At 45.6% G+C, this 24731-nt stretch overlaps 1 protein-coding gene across 3 annotated transcripts in view; it reads right to left on the bottom strand.

Annotated features, from left to right (window-relative positions):
- Window positions 1–24731, bottom strand: part of ELAPOR1 (endosome-lysosome associated apoptosis and autophagy regulator 1) — a 67057-nt gene that overhangs the window by 18316 nt on the left and 24010 nt on the right. Inside the window, exons 2-7 of one of the 3 annotated variants that reach the window (XM_057745083.1) lie at window positions 15008–15128; window positions 12565–12757; window positions 6554–6701; window positions 6011–6091; window positions 5308–5413; window positions 5027–5176 (exon numbers count right to left, since the gene is read on the bottom strand). In XM_057745083.1, the coding sequence (XP_057601066.1) occupies window positions 5027–5176; window positions 5308–5413; window positions 6011–6091; window positions 6554–6701; window positions 12565–12757; window positions 15008–15128 (799 nt within the window). The remainder of the gene's footprint in view (window positions 1–5026; window positions 5177–5307; window positions 5414–6010; window positions 6092–6553; window positions 6702–12564; window positions 12758–15007; window positions 15129–24731) is intronic. The other 2 variants (XM_057745102.1, XM_057745093.1) reach the window with 2 other exon arrangements.

Below are 24731 nucleotides of genomic sequence, written 5' to 3'. Positions count from 1 at the left end.
ATAAACCCTTTGGAGAATTTGAAACAAAGACCTGTTTCATATCCTGAAAATTATACATACTTCATGCAAATATTTAAAAAAAAATTTCCAGGGGATTTACTTTCTCCAGAATAAAAACCACTGCTTTATACAGTGCCAGTACAATACTGCTGACTACTGCTACTGTCACAACTATTTCTTTTTTATATATATAAATTTATTTATTTATTGGCTGCATTGGGTCTTCGTTGCTGTGCACGGGCTTTTTCTAGTTGCAGTGAGTGGGGGCTACTCTTCGTTGCATTGCGCGGGCTTCTCATTGCAGTGGCTTCTCTTGTTGCGGAGCACAGGCTCTAGACGTGTGGGCTTCAGCAGTTGTGGCACGTGGGCTCAATAGTTGTGGCTCGCGGGCTCTAGAGTGAGGTTCAGTAGCTGTGGTGCACAGGCTTAGTTGCTCCACAGCATGTGGGATCTTCCCGGACCAAAGCTCGAACCCGTGTCCCATGCATTGGCAGGAGGATTCTTAACCACTGTGCCATCAGGGAAGTCCCTGTCACCACTATTTCTAATATGTTATGTCACCTGCAGGTAAGCAGGTGATAATGGTGAGACCTCTTCTCCCTCTCTATTACCTGTCGGGCAGTTTGGCAGAACGGAATGAGATTTTTAAGTCAGACAGGCCTGAATTTGGATCCCGTTTAATCATTTAGTATCTGTGTCACTTTTGGCAAGTTACTTAACCTCTCTGAGACTCTGTGCTCTCACCTGTAGAGCAGGAGTAATAACATCGACCTTACTGGAGCCAGCACATACCTGACACATTGTAAGAACTTGCTGGTAACTAATAACACCTGGGTTTGTGGGAATTATTTTTATTTGGTAACTATCATGGGATTTTTAAAAAGGATTAAAAGTCTCCTTTCTTTTCCAATTAAGGCTTATTTCTCAACTGGTCCCTTCTTCTTCCCAAGGCACCAAATGAGTTGCTAGATCAGAGAATCTCCTAATTACTACATTGTTGGCCTGCACTGGGGAGTTCCCTCAATCACACACTTCTGCCTCTTCTGTCCCCATCTTATTAGCCTGAGCAAGAGGGAACTACTGGCTGAGAAACAGCTGGGGTCTTCTCAGCTCATTTACTTGGTTAAGAAGCAAAGGCCTATTTCAACATAGAGGGATCCAGGGACTCCTGGTCTTGACAGACTTGGCCAGGAGAAATTTGGAGGGGGATGCTGAAAATAAGCCAATTTCCAGGCCCTTGCATACTAGATCTAGCAAATTGCAAGTTGCATGTTAGAAACTGCATTCCACAAGACTTGAGGACACAGGGCAGGAAGGGGAGGCTGGGACGTAGTGAGAGAGTAGCATTGACATATACACATAGCATTGACAAATGCAAAATAGATGGCAAGTGGGAAGCTGCTGCATAACACAGGGAGATCAGCTCGGTGCTTATACTCCAATAAAAACGTATAAAAAATAAATGAAACTATAGATACCATGTTACACCCCTCCCCTAAAAAAAAGAAAAGGAAAAAAAGAAATTGCATTTCACACACCTTTCTCTGCTTGTCAAATATTTGTTCAGCCTGACACTCCAGCTCCGGGTTTCAGCTAAAATGGTCCAGCTGTTTACACACTGACAACTTCTAAACTGGTTTTAATAAATGATTAACGCAAATGCTGAGCTGGACCTCACTTTCCTAGCTCAGGTTTCATGAAGGTATTGAAGCTGGGGACCGGTCACGTTTGAAAGATTGGCCTAGATGTTTGGTGAGAAAATAAAAAGTGATTCCTGTAGGATTGGCCCTGGGTAAAATCGTGTGAAGATAAAGTTTATCTTGGGGGCTCCACCTGCTCTTTCTGCACCTTCCCCCTCTTTCCGTATCTTCTCCCTGACTCCGGAAGTACAGTCTTCTCATCCTGGTCCTTTTTATCCAAGGAAACTATTTCCCCTGAAGATTTAAGTATCTAATGAACCCAAGGCCCAGCTCTGACACCACCACAGACTCTAGGCAAATCCCTTAACCTCTCTGAGCTTCTCTTTATTCATATGTAAATGGGAAAATCACTCCTGCACCATGCTATGAGTAATAAATGAGGTAATGTTTTGTAAACTGTAAAGTACCCTACAGGTGACTTATTGTTACCTATGCCCAGAGTGGTTTCACACTAGGAGAAGACTGCTGGGACAGGCCTTAATGCAAATGAATACATAAAATTAGTGCTTACTACATGCCAGACACTGTCCTAAATTACCTGTTTTAATCAATCCACACAATAAAACTATGAGGTAGATACCATTATTGTCATTCCCAGTCTAGAGATGAGAAAACTGAGGCACAGACAAGTGACTTGCCCAAGGTGGCACAGCTAGTAAGTGATGGAGCAGGGATTTGAACCGTGGTGATTTTGTTCTTGGAGTCCACGCTCTGAAACCCTGTGCTATTCTACTAGGAAATGAATCCCTAATAGTAAACATAACACAAAGGAATTAATCCTAATGATCAAATTTAAGCCATCAATGAGAAAGATGCTTTCGGTCAAGCCTTTGTCCTTGACAGCTGCACCCCCGCCAGCTCCTCGTTAGTCTAGGTCCTGAATATGGGCAACGGCACCCCCTGCAAAAATTTTCTGACTGCCTCCAGCTCTTCCTTTCCTCATCCATTTTCCAAGTGACAGCCAGAGCGGTCTTTCAAAAGCACAAGCCAGATCATGTCATTCTCCAGTTATAAATTCTTTAATGGCTACCACTGCTGATAGGATCAAGTCCCAGTTCTGTAGTAATGGCACAGAAGGGTTTATCCATAACCTCTTCCCTGCCCACCTCTTAGCCTTGGATGTTAATTCTCCCCAAGTAACCTCCAGCGATGCTGAGTTACTCCTGGATCCCTGAGCCTTCTGGCCTTGGCTCATACTTCCTCCAGAAAATCCTGCCCCCATCAAATCACCAACTCATCTTTCAAGACAGCTCATCTTTCAAGACCACAGCTAGTGCAGGTTTCCTCCCTCCCTAGAGAGGACTGACCACTTCCCTCTTTTGCTTCCAACCCACGTTACACTCAGCACTCCTATCCCAGCACCTCCTGTACCGTGGAGTTATTACACTTGGTGTTTCTATAACCATTTTTCCACTTCTGACATAAGCTGGAGGGCAGATACCAGCTGTAACCCTAGCATCAAGCCCAAGCCCTCGCATCCAGTGGGCACTCAGAATATATTTACAAATGAATAACTAAATGGTCACAGGGCCTCCTGTCATTTCCTTTATGTATGTTCCATTACAGGCTCTCATCAGACTCTCTCTGCATTTTCCCAGCCTCCCACTGCCCCTGTATTCTGGAATAATCACGTCCCAAAGAGATGTGATGCTCTTTGTATCCCAAACTGAACATATTCTTCATAGTAAAAACACACTTCCCATTCAAAGGGGTGGATTGAGAAGTCGATGGCAAGAGGAGTTTAGATGCCAAGAATTCAAACTCCCAAACTAATACTTTCGTAACAGCTCTCTGGATAGAAATCAACTTACATGGCGTTGATCAAAACACTTGTAGGCAGTTTTTCTAAAACCACCTTGACATTTAAACCCTGTATCACAGTGGGGCTAGAAAGGGAGCTGGAGAACAAGACTCACAAAGGCTGCCATTGACAGAACAGGGAAGAGAAATAAGAAATTCAAGTGGAAACACAGGAATTTAGACTTACAGATAAAAACTTCCCCAAGATCTAAACATTCTGATCTTGCACTCGTTTGGCAAGATCTGTGTAGATAAATAGAACTTTTGTTTTAGGAATGATGTAGAAATAAGCAGTTCACAAGGTCAGTCGCTGGTCTTAGCTGAGCAAACTCATACTGTAACGCCTGTGTGAAGGGTGGGTGTGTCTGGGTAGGGATGGGGGAGCTGCTTAAGAGAGGGCCTTGAGCTGGGTTTGTATATAGTTCTGCGTAAAAAAGGAAAAATGGAATAGTTATGGGCATTTGTAGGGGAAGGGAGGGGACTCTTTTTCTCTCCCTACGTGTTTGTTTCAGAACCTGTCTTGGAGATTGGTCCCTGTGCCAGTGATTGGACTGTCTGGGCACAGGGCCCTCTGAGGACACTACCCATCTTACACCAGAGCCCTGCTGCTCCTGAGATCCTCTCAAATAACCAGGTCCCATTTTTCAAGTTGGGCTGCTTCAGGAAGTTATCCAGGGGCTGCAGAAATAGGCTGCTTCTTGCTGTCCTCTTAGTGTCCCTTACAGCAGTGGTTTTCAAACTGTGTTCCAAGGAACCCTGGATTTCCTGACAAGGCCTGCTTTGAATTCAATGAATGCTTTGAATTCAATGGGTAAAAAAGTATCACTTTTTGCTATCAAAATGTTTTGCACATCAGTACAATCTCATGGCTCTTCTAAATTAACTTTGATAATAATTGTTATAAATTAAAATATAGAAATTTATATCTTTTTTCTACTGTATATATTCTTTATAATTATAATCTTATTTAAGATTTCACTAAAAAACAAAAAACAATTGCAACCCCTTTCCCTGGCTTTTCTAATGCCTCTAATTCTGAGCTGCTTTTTCTTTTTGCCATGTTAGCTTGCACTGTTTGCTGTCTAATAGGCTATTGGGTTGGCCAAAAAGTTCATTCAGGTTTTTCCATAAGCTGTTGCGGAAAAACCTGAATGAACTTTTTGGCCAACCCAACATACAATTTATTATACATTTATTATTTAGTTATTATATAGTTATTACTTATTCAATTTATATTCCAGAATGTAAATGGCATGAAGACAGAGACCCTTGTCTATTTTGTTCACTGATGTATTCCAAACACCTAGAATAAGGCCTGGCAGATAGTAGAGGCTTGATAAATACTTATTGAGTGATTTCATTTCAAGAGTGATTGGTGAATCAGCCGGGCTCATCCGGGGCCCAGAAAGCAAGGGCTTAAGAGGAATCGTCTTCAGCTTGGCCAAAAGGATGGCTGCACTCCCTGTTTGTCCCTGTGTATATATTGGTACCCCCCACCAAACTCTTCCCACCCTCAGAAACATCACCTGAATATTTGTCAGGGTCACACTGGTGGCAAGAACTTTCTCCCTTATTGGAATAAGAGTTGGCTGGGCAAAGTTTGCAGGAAGAGGAGCCTTGCTGGTCTGCGTATGTGCCGGGTTTGCAGGGGAAGCATTCTGAAGTGTAGGCCACCCCTAGGGAGGAAGAACACCACAGAAAAGCAAGGATTGAGCCAAGAGCCTGAGCCCCCTGGGGACTAACCCCATCCTCCCTGCAGAAGTCAGCATCAGACCCCAGACCCAACCCCATTCTCTACTCTCCCTACCTGTTATGGCGATGTTTCTCACCAGCACAGGCTTGGAAACTTTGGACCACACTGAGAAGGCTGTGGTTCTCCAGTAGAGGACATTATTGCCTCGATTTAGCTCGACCTAAAAACCACCAACAGGAAGAGTTAGTTCGGTCACAGAAACAGACATTGCTAATCCATTGCACTAGCCTCCCGCTGGGACCCCTCCTCTTGCAGTCTGCATGGCAGTGCCTATTCAGCTCCTCTCCCTCAAATCCCTCAGCGTTGCCCCTCCTCCCATCTTGGCTCAGCTCCCCTCTCCTTCTAAGCCTCCTCTTACAACCCTCTCATGCCCTCTCCCACTTCTCCCTCAGTCACATATACTGTGAGCATTTCCCTAGTGAGACCAATGAAGGGACCTGAGGGTACTGACAACAGGGTGGCTGAAACTCCCTCATTCTTCCCTGGTTCTATTTATCCATGCCCCAGCCCCAGAAGACTGGGCCCTTTGAAGCTGGAAAGCTGCTGGTCCTTGGGACCAAGCCAAAGGAGCGAGTCAGTTCACATCTGTGTTATGTCAGCTCAGGAGGAGAGAAACTATAGCATCCTCATGTTTTCAGACCCCTGCCCTCTAGGGAGAGAAGAGGGGAGGCCCAGACTGGGAGAAAGCTCTCTTTGCAGGAAAGGCCCTTGGTCTCTTTTCTGGGATCTCCAGGGAGGAGGCTACTCTGATACTCACACTGTGGAATTCCCATCCTTTCTCTGTGGTTTTCATCCACCTTGAGTCATCTGCATTGGGCTGGCACTGGTCATTCTGAACCTGAGGCAGCAGGAATTTGAGATCAGTGTCTCAGCTTTCTAAGGAAACCAGTTGCTTGCCCCACGATGCACAAGCCCTCCATAGGGCCCTTCTTATGGGAGAAAGACTGAGCTCAGAAATCATGAGCCTTAAAGAATAGCAGAGTTAGTCACACACACGAAATGTCAGTACATTGACACTAAAGAAATCACGAGTAACTCAGAACTGTTACGTGCTGTTTTCATGTCCAAACAGGGCAAAACACCTAGGAATCTCCCAGACTCTACTCTTCCCCCCAGGGTCCTTTGACTTCTGCCTTTCTCTTTGCCTCTGGAAGCCTCAGCTCATTTTGACCACCATTTTCTCCAGAGGGAAAACAACTGAGAAAACTTTCCAAGCAGGACTATGTGTGCGACTCCTGCAAAAGAATCTGAGCCTTGCAGGGTCTTTACCTCCCAGCCTCCCTCTCGGCCAGGGGCTTACAAAAAACTCGAAGATGATGCTGGAGTCTGAGTAGTAGTATTCAAAGTTAACAGTGCCAGACTGCTTCAGGTTGACAGCATACATCAGCGTGGCCGTGCACTCATCTGTGTTGGAGGAGATATAGTCGCCCAGAGGAACCCACTTGGACCTGTGAGGGAACGGGAACCAAGTTCACAGTCAGGAGCTTGTAGTTCATTATAAGGAACTACATATTTTACATTCATGATTTCTTTTTATCAGTAAGAGGAAACGCAATTTTGTCCCCATTTAATGGATGATAAAACTGAGGCTTGTTGAGTGCTTTGCCCAATATGACACAGCCAGCAAGTGACAGGGCTGATATTCAAACCTAGGTTTGCCTAACTCAAAGTTGTCAAAGAAAGTTAGTAGATAAAGTTATTCTTCAGAACTCAGAAGTCCATCCAGTCTAATCCACTTGTGTTTTTTTTGTTGTTTTTTGGTTGTGTTTTTTTTCTGAAATGTCCACTTTTAGATGCTGCTAGGAACTGCTTTTTATGGGAAGTGGGAAAGGAGAAGACATGTCGATCTTATTTCTAAATATCTCTACTCTTTCTACCCTACCCAAGGACTCTTCCTTCTCCTCCCCACCGTGCCCCTCAGCTCTGAATCAGCCCCAACTCGTCTCCCTGCATCCAGTCCTGCCTCCTCCAATCCCTGCTCCACAGTGTGGCTGGAAAGAGCCTCCAGAACAAAAATCTGACCATGTCACTTCCCTGCTTGAAACTCTGTGACTCCCTGTTGCCCGTAGGATGGGGTACAAACTCCTCACCCACTATGTTCCAGCCCTGTAGAATTTCTTTCAATTCTTCTGCCAAACTTTCTCTCACCTCTGGGTCTTCCCACACACTGTTCTTTCTTCCTGGAACAAAATTTCTCCTCCCTCCTTCTGTTTAATTCCTTCTCGCGTCTTAGAACAAATGTCACCTAATCTGAGAAGTCCTCCTTGACTCCTTTACCTGCTTCTGTTACGTGTGCCCTCAGCTCTTACTGTTTCCCTTCTCATAATCACAGTCCTACGGTATTTCATTTAAATACGCTATGAAATACTTAAGACCCACCACCCTGCTTAAGAAATGCAACACAGCATTAGCCTGGCTAATCTCAACTCCCTCTGCATTACACACCTTTCCCCACTGTCAAGTAACTACTTTCCTGAATTTGGTGCTTGACGTCCCCATGTGGTTCTCTGCCCTTTACTAATATGTATGTATTTCTAAACAATATGCCATATAGCATTTGGCATGTTTTTATGTCTTATGTAAATGGTATCATGCTCATGGATTCTGAAACGTGCTTTTTCTCCCCCCAACATGTATAATGGTTGTGGGATTCACCCATATTCACACATGAATAAAAGCTCTTCTTTCACTTTTACTAGTATCTAAGTTTGCTTTATATGGTTTGCCCATATTTATTATGAGTTACTTGTTGATGGACATGTAGATTGCTTCCAATATTTTGCTGTCGTGTGCCCTCTTAGGAACATGCTTGCGCTTGCCTCCTTCTACACGTGTTTGAGTGGAAAAGCCTGGGGGTAGAACTGCTGGGTCTCAGGGTATGCGAACCTCCAGCTTTACCAGCTACAGCCAGGCTGTGCTCCAGAGTGATTGTTATCGACTCCACCCATCAGCAGTGTAAGACACCTCCTCTCGCTCCACATCCTCCCGTTTGGAATGGTCAGACTTTAAAATTGCTGCCAGTATGATATGGTAAGACATAGGGTCTCAGTGGGCTTTACGTCTTATTTCCTTGACAATTAGTGAGGCTGAGCAGCTTTTCTTTGTTTATTTGCAATTTGGTTTCCTCTTCTGATCATACTTTAGTTCTTCTTGAGTTGCCTTCCTGCCTGGCTTGTCGATGCTGTGAGGGCAGAGACCAAACTTAATTTGCTCACTTCTGTGTGCCCAGCACCAAGTCCTGCACCTGCCACATAAGAGGGACTCGGGGCATTAAACAGATGAATGTGGGAAATAGGTGGTCAAAGACAACCCCACTGTTTCACTATTCTGCCTGAGACCAGCCCAATGGTCCAGGCTGGTCCAATGATTAATAACGGTCAGTTAAGGGGACCTCAGATTAGTCCACTGTTTTCCCCCTGTGTTCGTCAGAAAAACATGGTACTTCCAGCTCTTCAACAGTTGGTGTTATTCTCAAATGGAAGCATGTCCAAAATACCTAGCCTGAGCTCATCCAAAATACCCAGCTAACCTAACGGTATTGATTTCTCCTGTTAAAAGAGACAGCACTTAAAGCTGATGTGCTCCACAGCATCAGCTATAAATAACTCCTGAAGGTGGATGAATAATTAAAAGGATGTCATAAGTGGGTTACATTTGCAAAATGTATCACAATTCTGACTTTTGTCAGCGCTGTTCCTGGTGGAGATCGTTTCAGGTTCAATAATAACAACATGTCTTGATTGATTTCTGGTGCCAGGCACCGCTCCAAATCTTTACAAGTATCATTTCATCCTTACCACAGCCTATAAGAACAGTACTATTTTTATCACTGGTTCTTAGAATGAGGAAGCTGAGGCAGGGAAGAGATTAGGAACTTGCCCTCGGTCATTTAGCTGTGATCTGCTTATACCTGCTTTGTTTTGCCATGGCCCTGGGGAAAGGCGGGCAAGTTTTCAAAGAGGAATTTTCACATGGTGGCCACCCAGAGACCCCGCCAAGCTACATACTCAACAGTGTGTAGCACTGTTTACAAATTCAGGTTAGAAAGAAGAAATTGTACAGGAAAACTTAGAAGCTTCCAAAGTTTGGGAAACTTTTTAAGGCTTATATCTGTCTCTCATTCTTGTTTCACCTTCACAGTATTTGGCCTTCTGTTCTTTCTCCTCCACGAACGTACAGCTTCCTTTCTGTTACTCTCTTTCCACTCTTACTCCCTTTTGCTGACCCCAGTCTTGGATCTGAGGACTGTTTCCAGCACCGTAGTCCTGGGACATTTACCCAGGAACCAAGGATGATCCCCGAGGGCTCAGGATCCAGCCATGGAAACTCTGTTCAGTTGGCCCGTTTTGTTCCCAGTTATTAATTTCATGTCTACGTTGTGCCAGATGTTAGATACTGAAGACACAGCAAAGCACAGGACAGCCCTGACCCCCTCCTCTTGGCACTGACATTTTCTAGTGGAGGAGACAGAAACTTATCACACAATTAATCACGTAGTAGTAACTATAAGTGCCATAAGGAGAGATGCGCGATGATGCACGTGTGTGTAACAGGGGCCTATGGGGCAGGGACAGCTTCTTTGAGGAAGTCACATTTAGGCAGAGACCTGAAGGTGAAGCAGCAGTCAGCTGGGGGAAGAGTTGGAAAAGAGCATGTTAAAGGTGCCAGGAGGGCGGGAGCACAGTGGCCAGAGTGGCTGGAGCACTGAAAGCAAGAGGAGAGGTCCTGGGGAGTGGCCGGAAGAATGGGCAGAGGGCAGGGCCCTGCAGGCCGGGACAGGGTATCGGATTTTTTTTTAACTTATTTGTTTATTTGTTTATTTATTTAATTTGTGGCTGTGCTGGGTCTTTGTTGCTGTGCTGTGCTCAGTCTTTCTCTAGTTGTGACGAGCAGGGACTACTCTTCGTTGTGGTGCAGGGGTGCACTTCTCATTGAGGGGGCTTCTCTTGTAGAGCGCGGGCTCTAGGTGTATATGGGCTTCAGGAGTTGCAGCACGTGGCTCAGTAATTGTGGCGCAAGGGCTTAGTTGCTCCATGGCATGTGAGATCTTCCTGGCGCAGGGATCGAACCCATGTCCCCTGCATTGGCAGGCAGATTCTTAACTACTGGGCCACCAGGGACATCCCAAGGTATTGGATCTTATTCTGATAGGAATCCATAGACTCCAGAGTTCTGAGCAGGAAAGTGCTGTGACTGGGCTTGTGTTTACAAAGATCAGTCTGGCTGTTGAGTGGACGGTGGCCTGGAGGAGGCTGGGGGTGGAAGCAGAGACCAGCTGGGAGGCGCCGCTGGCTGGGGTTAGGCTAGAGGCAGCGGCCTTGGATTCAGGTAAATACGCAGTAGAGCAGGAAAGCCAGACACATGGTGACCTGACAGCAGCTGCTGTTGCCCTCCTGGGGTGTGGTGGGGAAATCACAAACCCTCTCTAGGTGGCCATTTCCTCTCCATTTCTTCTTTCCCCCTCCCAGGAATGTCGTGGGATGCCTCAAGGTCCAGGCCCTGCAACAGCCTGTGCTGTGAAAACACAAGTCGTTATGAACAGACCCACATCCTGCCTCGCTGAAAGAGAATGATTTCTGGACTTTCACTGCAGTTCCCAGGTAGAGAGAAACCCTCTCTTTCCGCACAAGGGGATTGACTGAGTGAGCCAGGCCTGCACCTTGTCTAGGGTCAATCACATTCTCTATTAGGACTAAAATGGGGGTTGCAGGATTTCCCTGATGGTCCAGTGGTAAAGAATCCGCCTTCCAATGCAGGGGACGCAGGTTGGATCCCAGGTCGGGGAACTAAGATCCCACATGCCACGGGGCAACTACTAAGCCTGCATGCCACAACTACAGAGCTGGTGTGCCTCAACTAGAGAGCCCGCGTGCTGCAAACTACACAGCCCATGTGCTCTGGAGCCTGTGCGCCACAACTAGAGAAGCCTGTGCACCACAATGAAAGATTCTGCATGTGGCAACAAAGATCCCGCGTGCCGCAACTAAGACCCGATGCGGCCAAAAAATAAAAAAAAAACAAAATAAAATGGAGGTTGCTTGCCTTAACCCACACATTCCCTCTCCTTCCAGCTTGAATCCTCCCCAGCTTTATCTCTGCTGCCAACGTTGTCATGCTAATGATTTTGACTCATAATATTGAACTCTAAAATAACATTAAAATTGGACTATTAGAGGCCTGCTGCCTGGCTCAGACAATACTGTTTCTAGGAGATTTAAATATAGGAATGGGAGACAAGGCTCCCACCTTTTGAAATCCAGGTATAATACAATTATTAATCCTTTTTTATCCTTTTGATTGCTTGGGTATAAGAGAAACTTTCATGTACTTGTCTCCTGTATTCTTTGTCAATATTTAGCAAAGAGCAGTGGACAATTGTTTTTTATATCTATGCAGCTCCCTACTTTTCCGCTCTAGGACTGGATATTGCCTCGCACACACTAGATGTTATTTGAAGGTGGCAGCATGGGGCAGAGGAAAACTTGGACAGAGTGTGAATTCCAACCTCCCCAATTGTAAGCTGGGTAACAAAGGACAAGTCACTGAACCTCACTGAGCTCCAGTTCCTCATCTGTGTAATGGGAACAATAATACCAATTTCACCGTCACAAAAGTTCTTTTAAGGACTAGAGAAAATAATATGTGTAAAGCATCCACAACAGTGCCTGAACTATTGAAGGCACATCATTTAATTCCAGGGATAGGAATTAAATATCCAAAGATTTGATAAGGATAGCTCACCAATTCTGTAAGCACCTGGGCTGAGCTTTTCAGTTACTGAAAAGATCTCCTTCTGAGCTGGAGAATTTTCTGGTCATCAGGGTCTCAAAGGGTTTGGAAGATCTCATTCATCACTGACCAAAGCTCTGATCCTACTTTATCCCCCCAAACCCATAAACTCAGACCAGTTTTAGAAGCTAGCACCAAAGCCAGGAAGATACCCAAGGCTTTGGACATGGTGTTGCAATCAAATTGAGGAAGTTTATTGGCTGATCCAAAATCCCATGGTGGAAACCTGTTGGATTTTGCTTTAAATGGACTAGGCCATTTAACCCTTGTTGATCTTATCTCCCTCTCTCTATTTCCCCCTGTTTTTCACCTGTCACAAACACCTGTCAGTCGCTGGTAAGCTTGGGTCAGTAAGGTTGGGCGGAGGTGGACATCACGCCCAGCAGTCCAGTGGGGTCCTGCTCCCGTCATCACCCGGAGGAGCAGGAGAGGAGGCTGTGGAGTGCTCCCTGCAGCCCCTTTCCCAGCGTGGGGAACAGGGAGGTAAGGGGGGCCTGAGGCTGAGGGGGAGGGGCGACTCACGAAGTGCAGTTCTCGGTGGAATCCATGGTGCTGTCCTCCATCTCCATGTTGGTTGAGAGGCTGGCAAAGCCGTGGGGCAGCTCATCCCACTCGTCGAACCGGATGCCCGTGCCAAGGGAGTAGCGGCCCTCAGCACACGGCTTACAAGACTGGTCCTTCATGTCCAGAAACTCCCCTGCTTTGCAAGAGAAGGCTGGAACGCAAAGTGGGGACAAAGGCGGGTGGTGAGGCTGCCACTGCCCAGGAAAAGCGGGAGGTGGTGGGCATCCTAGAGGGAGGAGCAGAGGACGGAGACCTCGGAGTCCCGCCCGTTAAGATGTAGCGCCTTGGCGCACCTTGTATGACTCTACTTACATGCAATGTCCAGAAAAGGCAAATCTGTAGCGACACAAAGTAGATTTGTGGCACCAGGGACTTGGGACAGGGGGCATGGGGAGACATTGCTAATGGATATGATGTTTCCTTTGGGAGTGATGAAAATATTCTGAAATTAGTGGTAATTATGCAACTCTGTGAATATTCTAAAAACCACCGAATTCTATAACTTACAGGGTTATCTTATGACATGTAAATTATATCTCAATAAAGCTGTTATTTTAGTTTCATTTTTGGCCACACCACATGGCTTGTGGGATCTTCGTTCCCCAACCAGGGATTGAACCTGGGCCACGGCAGTGAAAGTGCCATGCCCTAACCACTGGACTGTCAGGGAATTCCCAAAGCTGTTATTTAAAAAAAAAAAATATTTAGGACCTTGTTGCAGAACTTTGGGCTTGTCCCCGTCAGTCTCACTTCCTAAGGGGTAGCCTCGGCTATTCTGAGAGCTCTCCAGTGAAGAGGGTACCACAGTCTCTCGTGCTGGCCCCTCTGAATGGCACCTGGCCCTTCAGCCTTGAACTTCCCCCTTGAGTTTCTGGCCTCTGTCTTCTCCTTTTTGGTCCCACTGCCACCATACTAGCTGGGATTCTCCTGACCTGTTAGCTCAACCATTGCAATGTCCTCCTAACGAGTTCCCTGTTTCTTGTTTTTTGCTCATTCTATGGTCAGAAGTATCTTTCTAAAACACTGATATGGGCTATTATTCCTGTTATTTAAAAAAGAATCAGGCACCTCCCCTCTCCCTGCCTTTTGGTTGTAGAATTAAGCTCTCAGCCTGGCATTCAAAGTCTTCCACAATTTTCCCAACCTAATTTTCCAGCTTGATCTCCCACTACAGAACTTTCTCACCCCACTCCCATCCGTCCCCTCCCTGTGTTGTCTCCACCCCAGCCCACATGGTCTTCTCTGAATGTGTCTGATGTTCTCCCACCACCAAGCTTTTGCTTGAGTGGTTCTCCCAGCAGTTCCTGATCCCTAGGCATCCATAACTCCCATTCTTTTCACCTCATGTAACACATCATATTGATGTGTGCCTCCCACGAGGCTCTGAGCTCCTCCAGGGATGGTGGCTCAGTGACTGGCACAGACACAGCAGGGGTTCCATAAAGGTCTGCTGAAAAAATGAACAGACGAACGGATGTCTGCTCCTTCCACGAGACTGTACACTTCTGAAGGCAGAGACGGTACCTTATGTATCTTTGTGGTTCACATAGCAGGTGCACATAGTGCTCAAGAACTTTGGCAAAGTTTACTGAAGATGGCTCATTTATTTCTATTAGTCACACCTCAGTTCTACTCAGATCTTAGCAAGATCCATTCATTGATTTAACAAGTATTTATTTGCTCACGTACTGAACCAGGCACTAAACTAAGCTTCTGTTAGATTTTAAACGCCCTCAATCTCCTTTCCAAATCTTCAAGTATTCCTTGATTCTAGTTCCTGATTTTTACTGTTATCCCCCGCCCCCTGTGCATCTCTAAAGAGAACAGTGCAGGGGAAGTAGCTGCCTGGGGATGGGAGCTGCAGGCAGTCACTGCCTGTCTGATTGCGTGGTCAGGTCTGCAGTCGGGGAAGATTCCTGTTCCCTGAAGTGATGCCCAGTGCGTTTTAAAAGTCCATCTCTGCAGAAATTTATCCTCTCTGGCTTCCTTGTCAAGAATGACTGCAAATCACAATCTTTCCTAATGAGTGACTGTGGCTGGTGAGTGTAGATTGGAGAGAAATGCACAGACAAAAAAAGAAAATGTATGCAAACAGAGAAAATATCCAAGTGGCACACAGCCGGGATTATTTTTACTTTATACCCTGATGGGATTTCAAACTGAAAATGAAATAAAAGTAAATGGAGATACCCAGTTTGCACCCATGAAATAACACTGCTTCACCAAATCTCAACAGGGCTGGGGACGGGGACTGACGGGGGTAGGGGTGGGCGATGGGGGGGGTGACCCGCAGCTGCCTTAAGGTCTGATTCCTTAAGGCAGCTGCGCTGTCAGGAAGGGCCTGACTTGGATGGCAGGAGGCTTGGGGCAGAGGCTAAAGCTGAGAGGCAGGGCTGCTTACAGCACTCGGTGCCCTTGACGGGGTCGGGGAGGCTGGTGCACAGGCCCGGGGTGTGCGGCACGGCGACCCTCCACCTGGAACCCGTGCTGTCACATGCGGTGTACTCGTAGTGGTACTCAGACTGCAGATGAGAGAAGAGTGGGCAAAATGTGCATTAGTAGTGGTCGAACAGTAACAGCTTCCCGCCCATTTCCTGCCCAGCAGATGGCTACTGACACCCATCATCACAGCACTGGGTCCTGGGGCCCTGGCGGGGAGCAAGGCATCATGGAACCAAATGGCTGTTATGGACCCTGTGCAGGAGCTGTGGTTATTTGGATCATTCCTCTCTGTCAGCCATGGTCTAGTCCTAGAAATCCTTTTTTTTTTTAAATGACTTTCTTTGCCGTTGTATATGAATAATGTCCTGATAGGCCAGAGGAGTGTGAGAAGGTAACTAAAGAACATGCTAGAAACAGGTGGAATTTTTCTTGTCCCAGACTACAGAATTTATGAGCAGGGACTGACTGGTCCACGAAAAATTTACAAAGGATTGTCACAAAAGCTGTATTTCTATTTTCCTGATTTCCCCGCGTCCTTCATGCTCTCTTCTGCCCAGAAAAACTGTGAATTTCCACCTTGAATTTTATGAAAATGTCATATTTAGCCCAGGGAGTTGATGGGTTCTCATCACATGAGCATATTCACACCTAATTCTTCTGTGCAATGAAAACTCACAGTTGAGTTGCTTTACCTGAACTAAGAATAAAACTGAATAACACAACAAAATAGCCAAATCAAGCATTAAATAAAACAACAAGAGACACTACAAAAATCATAGGAAGCACTACTTGGAAAAAAAAAGGCACAATAAATGTGCCAAATACTCTTAAACATTTCTTACTCTTTTAAGTCTCATAATAAACAGTCCACAAAATTAATATGATTTTGGCTCTGACAAGCATTTCACAAGCCTCAGTTACCAAAAGCTATACTCGAGCCCTAAAGTACTTTGTGTTACTGTATCCATAAGAAAAATAGAATGAATGTCCCCCTTCTACCCATATGGAAGGTTGATTGCATAACATATAAATGCAAGGAGCTAGGGCTAAAACTGAGATAGTTTGAAGTTAGCTAATCTGAGCATGTGTCAGAACCAAAAGGAGAAATCTTCACTTTTTTGGAAGGTGTAAATAGACTGCATTTCATCTCTTCTAAGATGCATATTTCTTTCACATTTTAATACCTGTGAAATCAAGAGGTCGCTTGTAACTGACAATAAGGAAGCATCGTGTCATGTTTTAACTGATGGAGTTTTCCCTTTCTTTTTGGCACATAAAAAACAGTTCAATTTCTCCTTGTGCTAGCATGGCTTCTCGCAGCTACCATGGAACATTAGACACACTAGGGGTTCCCTGTACCTTACGCTATTCACTCCGTGCCCATCTACTAAGCATAGGCTTTCTTTTTGGTCTTAGAAGCAGTGTTATTTCAGACGTGTGGAAATATGGCAAACGTTGTTTCTTGATCTGCAGTTTCAGAAACTTAGGGTGATGAGAGAACAATTTTTAGAGCTCCATTTTTATTGTCATCCATTTATAAATATTTACCAAATATATATTGTCTGCCTAGTAATTAGAGGTACTAGATGTTGTGCCCAGTGTGGCTCAGGACAGCAACGCCTAAACTGGGCACTTTCACCCAGAGGGAGAAGATGTGAAGAAGGAGGAGTTGGGGGAATTGTGAGCCTAACTTTTGATGAGAAGCTTTGGATCTGGATTAGATGTCAGTGTCATCTAGGAAAGAAAGAACATCTGGGTGGGAATTCTTTGTGCCCTTGGGCTACATCACTCTGGGTCTGCTTTCCCTTAATTCCACTCTTTTCTATATCCCAGAGGACCCTGAGGATAAAAAGGCAACTACACATATACCAATTCCAGGTCTAAAAATGATACTCTCCAAAGGGTTTTGCTGCAAGAAAGAGGGGTAAAATCCACATTATGTAAATTAAATGGAGAATTGAGCGCACCAGGCAGAAAGGATTCAATGTTCTGCCTGCGAATGTAATTATGCCTGTCATTTGCACAGTGCTTTTATACTCCCAAACATGGTCTCATTTGATCTGCAAACTCCCCAGAAGGCGAGTAGAGCAGGGGGTGTTTCCTCCATTGCACAGATGAGAAGACGCTCTCCATGGGGTGAAACGGCTTGTCCAAGGTCACACAGCGGGTAAGTCAGGGCTTCCTACCAGGAATCCTCCACCCTCATAAGTCCCATCAAACACAAACTCACACGGGGCCAAATTTAACAGCCAAATCTAAAAATTAAATAAGACAGGGTTGGTTGTCTGCCAGCAGCCAGGCTCACTTCTGAGGCCTGAGAATTGGTGTTAAAACATCTCATCTGTTCGAGCAGATCACTTCAGTCACTCTGACTGCATTCGGCCTCTCGGAGACACACGGGCCAAGTCTGCTTCTCTGCATCGGCTTTCACTTGGTGTCCCCTGGGTCCCACTCGGGTGGGAGGTTCGCTGGGAAAATGGTGGTTCCAAGCCTTAGAAAATTTCCCTTTCGATACGTGCGAATTCACTTCATGTCACTTGGGGATATTTACACCACCCAGTGCGGCTGGCTCTGCTGCAGCTGTTTCAGATCTGAACTGTACTTTACGATCTCACCACTTAAGACATAGGCTTAGACAGACAGTTAAATCAGAGACATAACTGGCAGTGCTCCTCAATTATATTCAGAGTTCTGTGGACAAATCAATTCCCCAACAGTACCCCAGTTTAACCAGTGAGCTTTCTTTGAGAGCATATGGTCTGCATAATATACAGATGCACAAAGGAGACACACAAATAGATTTACTATGTATGCCCAGTGTACAATTCCTTGCTCTCCCCATGCACAGTGATATGACACGTATCCAAATCACATTTGTAAATGGGGCACAGGAGCCAGTGGCTGCGGCCTGTTCATCAGGGAAAGAAGGGAAGGGCTTGGAAACGCGGGGTGGGCACCTTAGTTAATCTGCCCTCCCCTGAATCACCCAGCCACATGTAATGCTCTCAGGGAACACAAGAAACTAAAGGGAAAAACTCCCAAAGCTGGAATCTGCTTTGCCAAATATTGGTAATGCTGATCTTTCAGCTCCAGAAGAAGGGTTCACTCAGACCCATGATGTTTTCAGTCCTTGCTGTCTGGGTATTGAGTGGACTGCTGAAAGGAAAAAATAATCGCCAAGCCAGGATGGTGCCTGGATGCAAATGTGTCCTTCTTTCCACCTTTCCCCCATTCTTTCAAACAACGTCTTAGTTTTTAAAATGACTGTCAAAGTGATAGATTAGAAACTAGAGAATGGTATCACCAGTCTATAGATGAAGCGTTAGAGAGGCATGTGGTTGCTATCTACCGCGGAAGATACACAAGGTGTAAGCTGATGAGCTGGTGCCAGAGGGATGCAGTCCATGGTACAGGTGGTGGTTAGCTTCTTTGGTGTTGTGCCCTAAGTAAATAGGCGAGCTAGAAGGGATTCCACACCCCATCACCACACAGGGCTCAACTTCTCTCAGCCACAGTTGCCTCATCTGGAAAATGGGGACACACAAGTACCTGCCTCGTGGCAGGGCTGCTGTGTACAGTGTGTAGGCTCTCCACAAGGCTGCCCAACTCACAGCGTGAGTAAAGTTGAAATCTAGCTCCAGTTCTTCACACTAGGCAGTGCCCAGAAAGCAGGTGCCTTTTCCCCACGGGTTGGTGGCAATCATAAATAAGATGATATAGGTCAAGCACTCATCACAGTGGCTTTTTCAATCTTCAGAACATCTTAATGGAGTAGGTACTATTATTTTACTGATGGGAAAACTGAGGCATCAAGAGGTAAATTTACCTGCTCAAAGCCATATAGCCCGGAGATTGCTAAGCTAGGACTGAACCCAGGCAATCTGGTCCGGAGCCTGTGTTCCAGGCTGCTGGTGTCTGAGGGCAGCCTGTGTGGGCTACAATCACTCGGTGAAAGTGTGTCTCGGGCCCGGCACTGGCTCTCAAGCTGCTGAAAGCCAAAGTAAAAAAAAAAAAAAAAAAACACCTTTGCAAACAGGGCCCAAAGGGGAAACAGTCAAGTCTGGAGCCATGTGGAATGGGAAGGCTGAAAGGCACTTTAACCCTGGTTGGAGGACCTCTCCGTCACAGACATCTGTTGTTTTTGTCTGCCCACCATCCATAGCTCCCTCCCATGGCAACTGAGCCTCTTTGGAGCTTACATCCCCTCCTTATTCTATTCAGTCAAGGTGGGATTGTTAAATGAGGTGGGCAACACTCCTCTGCCAAAGCATGGACACATGGCCCACACGAAGCAAATCAGATGCTCTCCCCAGGTAAGTAGGAGATGTGATAAGGGGGTGAGTCCACTTAGCCACGAGTAGGGACCTGAAGTAGGTGGGAACTCAGGAAAGGATGAGGCGGGAAAGTGGGATAGCTGGGGATAAGCCCCTCCTTACTTCTCAGCTCTTCCTAGGGCTGGCATTGGTGCCTCTCCCCAACCAAAATCCACAGCAGTAATAAAGATGAAAATTATGCCAAGTGAAATAAGCCAGTCACAAACGAAAAAATACTGTCTGATTCCACTACGTGAGGTGCCCAGAGTAGTCAAGTTCATAAAAAGAGAAAGGAGAATAGTGGTTGCCAGTGGCTGGCCCCTGAGTACAGAGTTCAGTTTTGCAAGATGAAAAGAATGCTGTCGATAGGTGGTGGCGATGCTAACACAACAGTGTGAATGTACTTCATGCCCGAACTGGACACTTAAAAATGATTAGGATGGTACATTTTATGTTATGTGTATTTTACCACAATTTTTTAAAAAAAGTTATGCTACAGGAACATGCTCAGTCTCAGACTTATCTTAATAAGTCCCCCAGAGAGTAGAAGCCGGATCATCTGGTAGTCTGAATTTAAGAAATATCCCCCAAATAAGGCTATGTATGTCATCCAATTGGATGGCCAAATTCAAGAGGGAGGAGTGGAGGAGGGAGTGAAAGACAACGGACCGGAGTGGACATCACAACAGTCTCCCTGGAGACGCCCACGGTGGTTCCCTGATGCTTACATGTTTGCCATTGACAACTGTTTGAAAGCATTGCACAGCAGTTGTGCAAATAAATATTCATGCTAAACACTACTTTTTTTCAAAAATTCTGTACTTTTGGAATTAAAATGTTTAAATTCTGGAAATACTGTTAACTTGGAACATGTCAGGTCTTCTACATTCTAGGAAAATGATGTTCACTCATTCCACGTTCAACAGGTGTTTATTGAGAGCCTATTGCATGCTAGGTTATGGGGAAGCAGTGGTGTCTGAGACAAAGTCACAGCTCTCAAGGAGCGTAGATATGTATGAGGTGGGGAATGTGGGGCAGGGGTGGGGTTGGGAGGAGACAGACCATAAACACTTACACACGTGAGCTAATTTCTGGTATTGCACTGTTCTCCACAATTATTTGCCATTGTACTCTCTTGCCGGCCCCACGCTCTCCTGAGAAGGATCTTGATGTCTGTTATGAACTGTATGTTTGTTTCCCTCCTGAAATTCACATGCTGAAGCACTAAAATGATGGTATTTGTAGGTGGAGCCTTTGGGAGATAATTAAGTCATGAAGGTGGAGCCCCCATGAAGGGATTAGTGCCCTTAGTAGAAGAGAAGCAGAGCTAGCCCTCTCTCAGGCATGGTAAGGATATAGCATGAAGACGGCTGTATGCAAACCAGGAAGAGTGCTCTTACCAGACACTGGATCTGCCTGCACCTTGATCTTGGACTTCCCAGAACTGTGAACTTTCCAGAATCGTGAGAAATAAATGTTTGCCTTTTAAGCCACCCAGTCTATGGTATTCCGTATTTGCAGCGCGAACAGAAGACAGTGTCTAAGGACTCTGGCAAAGACGGTAACGTCTTTGACTCCAACTAGACACCAACCATTGAACAACACTGTTTCTTTTTCAATTCATGATGCTTTGAAAGTCATGACAAGCCAGACCCAACAAACATATAGCCTAGCTGCCTAGAAGTAACCTCTGCCGTAGCAGAGCTGAGAAGACAGAGATGGCCAGCTATGACTGTCCTAGGGACACACACTGGTGAGTGGGTGGCAGTGAGGTCTAGTGTTTCACTGGCCTTCTTCCTGCCAGGGCATTTCTCCAGCCCAGCTGGCCAAGGATGCTGGCAACGGGTGGCCCAGACTGGCAGGTGAGTCCAGCTGCTCCCCAAACAGGGCTAACATTGTGGGTGTGGCCCAAGGCTGCAAAGGTCCTGGGACCGTGAGAGCTCAGTGAGCTGCTAAAAATGCAGTCAGAGAGACTAAGAACAAATGACTTAATTGGGCATTTGACGCTTTGGGCCTGGGCCTTCTGATTTGTAAAATGAGGAAGTTGGATTTAGGTGATTTCTAGCCTCTGAGATTCCTTCCAGTTCCAATACCTTATTATTTTACGGTTGGTGTGTTCATGGAAATCTGTACTTCTTTCCACCTTTTCCCCCCTTCCTTCAAAATGGCACATCTCAGTTTTTAAAATAATTATTAAAGTCATAAATGTTAATTGTAGAAAAGATGAAAATACAGGCTAGAATTAAAAAGAAAATTTAAATCTGCCATAAGTTCCAATAAAGGGCTTAAAAAAAAATCTGCCATAAGCCTACCAAACAGAGATCACTACTTGTAACATGTTATTGTATTTCTTTTCAAATTCATTTTCTATACATGCATATGCATTTTTAAAAACAAAATTCAGATCATATGGTATGTAGTTTCTTCTGACCTGTTTTTATGTTTTAGGTCACAGGCTCTCTCTCCTGTGTCTTTAAGGTTGCACCATAGTTTTTCTAACCATTCTCCTATTGTCGGACGTTGAGTTTTGTCCAATTTTTCTTTATTTTAAATAGCACTACAATGAAGCTTTATGTGTATCTCTCCTTATTTCCTTTGGAGAGACTCCCAGAAATGGAATTACTAGGGTAAAGAGTATGAATTTCTTTAAGATTCTTGATCAGGGAGGGAGATTTCTAAGAGAAAACAGACATTTCTAAGTCTTTTTTATTTTTTCACTTATTACAATCAATTTCAAATGTATATTTTAAAAAGACAGAATAGAATGACCCCCGTGTACCCATCACCCAGCTTCCATACCTATCAGTTTCTGCCATTCTTGCTCATCTACCTCTACCTACTCCTCATTTACTTCTACCCACTTCTCCCCACTCGAAGCTGTTGTTATTTTTTCTAGGTTTTTTTATTTTTAGGGAAAATTTATATACATTGAAATGCACAAATCTTAACTTGCTCAATTTAGCTAAATGAATACACTTGAGTAAAACAATGACAGGGCTAAGAACCACTGCCCAGAAACTGCTGGGGAGAAGGGTAACCCTTTGGCCACTGCCCCCCACAGACAGAATAGACAGAGCCAAGCAGAGTCTTTGAGCCTTAGAGTCACCGAACCAGTGCTGCACAAAATCACAGCCACCGAGGAAGCGGGGGATCAACACACTTTGGGTTTATCTTGGCTGGGACAGGCCTGCGTCAAGAAACAGGTTCTTAAGTAAACCCCGATTCTGACTAGAGGCCTTGGGGTCTGGAGGAAGTCCTCTCCCGCTCTTCTCCGAGCTGCAGGTTCAGCCCCTTCTCCTCTCACCAACCCTAAAGGGCAGATCCTCTGGGGAGAATGTCGGTATGGGGGCTGGGTGCACCAGGCAAACACTGGAGCTGGTACAGTGGGGTCAGTAGGTATTTGTTGGCTCAGCTGCAAATGCCTCTTTGCTTTGCAAGCACCTCGCCCAGATGGGAGCAGATCCATTAAACAATCCTGACTGTTGAGGAGACACCAGCTCTTCGCTGGGAAGGAGGAGTGAGCTCTGCTTAGCACAGAACATGGAAAACCACGGTGAAATCTCAGAATTTGAACATCAGTGCCCCAAAGAGACTTTCTTTGTGGTCCAGCCCTAGCTGGATGGTTTCCCGAACTCCTGTTCCTTGTTCTTTTGGCTCTCCAGTGTCCTCAGTCAGGTTTTGGGTGGATGGTCCTGCTGACACTCAGGGACGTAAGGACCTTGACCTCGCAGGGCCTTTCCTATTGTTCTCCAACGGGCAGGCTGGAGAGACTCCCTCTTTCCTCCCTTCTCTCTCTCCCTCCTTCCCACGCTCTTAAGATTGCTGACTCAGTAGCACTGTCTCCTGGGCCCTAAAGGCCTAGACATACCAGCCCTCAACCTCTGGTGCCTACATCTGTCTGATCTTCACAACTGCCTGGAGATCACGTTAAAAATTACAGGTTCCTGGGCTCTACCCCCAAGATCCTGATACTCCTCTAGATCTTTTTCTTCTTCCTCCCTCTTTCAAAACTCACTCTTCTATGCCTTAAGATTTAAATATTTATCCTATTTGGAAGCAAATCAGATAAGTATATCTCATACAAGACCTTAATCTTGGATCCTGGACCACTTTCCCCACACAACCAGATACAGAATTTAAGGTATATGCATTTTTCAGGGCACAGGTTTCATCAGATCCTCTAAGGAGTCTGTTATCCAACCCCTCACACACAGGAAAATCATTGAAATCTATAATAATGCATTCATAATTTTTAAATGGCTTAATATTTTTATCCCCAAACAGGTTGTTCACTTTTTAACAGGGGGTGAAATATTTTAACTCAGGCACTTTCAAATTCTGCTCCAGCGTCTAGGGGTTTAGAAAGCCAGACCCTTCGAAGAGGAGTGGAGATTCCCCACTTTAACAGAGCAAGGTTGTTTTTAAAAATCTCTTTAACATGTTTATTTTTCTCCGTTTAGGTTTTGTTTGAATCAGAAGTTCCACACAAAAAAAGTTTAACACCAATCTTTACTTGAAAGAGCAAATCACTAAAGGTGAAATTGGAGGCTTGAGGCTGACTCACAGAGTTAAGGATGCCTTTTTGGCCTTCTTTTAATCACTCTACATAGTCAGTTGTTACCTCTACCTACAAGCAATGCCCCGTCTCTCCCAGAGCAGGTACCAGCTGACAGACCCCAAGCAGGCTGACCCCTGCCAGCTGTCCTCAGTCTGTGTGCTGTTGTCTAGCAACATGGCATCAGGAGCCCTGGGGCTCGCAGGGGTATGGGGGAGTCCTGGCCTTACATTTCCCCTTCTTTCACGTTTTCTATTCTACTCCAGATTTCCAGATTCCATGCTGATCAAAAACAGCAGAGACAGTGGTTGGTCTCCCCAGCAGGACCTACCCTGCTGGTTTGGCCGTGGACACATCACACGAAGCAGATACGGGGTGGTCTCTACAACCAGCTGGGGCAGTTTGTGGCACCATGCTCTGGGCCAGACAGCTGCTGACCCTGCCGTCTAACCTGTCTGTAACTAAGTTGCTTGTCCATTTTGGGCACAGTCTTGGTCGGGGGCTCTTAGGAGACAGGACTGGCACGGAGATAACAGCCACCACCGAAGAGCATATATGAGCAGCCCTGTGGCAGGCTCTGGGCTGGGCACTTGACATGCATCTTCCCTTTAGTCCCTACGAGCGCCCCCCCGCCATTATCCCTACTGCCCTGACCTCCCTGTTTACAACTGTAACCCACTCCCCTCGGTCCCACTGAGCCTCAAATCCTGAATGACTTCTTTTTTCCACAGCATATATCACCTTCAAACACACTTTCTAACTTAGTTATTCAGTACGTTTATTGTCTATTTCTGCCCCTGCTCTCACTCCAGATC

Source organism: Hippopotamus amphibius, chromosome 1 (genome assembly GCF_030028045.1).
Source record: "Hippopotamus amphibius kiboko isolate mHipAmp2 chromosome 1, mHipAmp2.hap2, whole genome shotgun sequence".
Lineage (NCBI taxonomy): Eukaryota > Metazoa > Chordata > Mammalia > Artiodactyla > Hippopotamidae > Hippopotamus > Hippopotamus amphibius.
The sequence above is the reverse complement of the archived record's forward strand: the minus strand, read 5'-3'. Positions and strand labels throughout refer to the sequence as shown.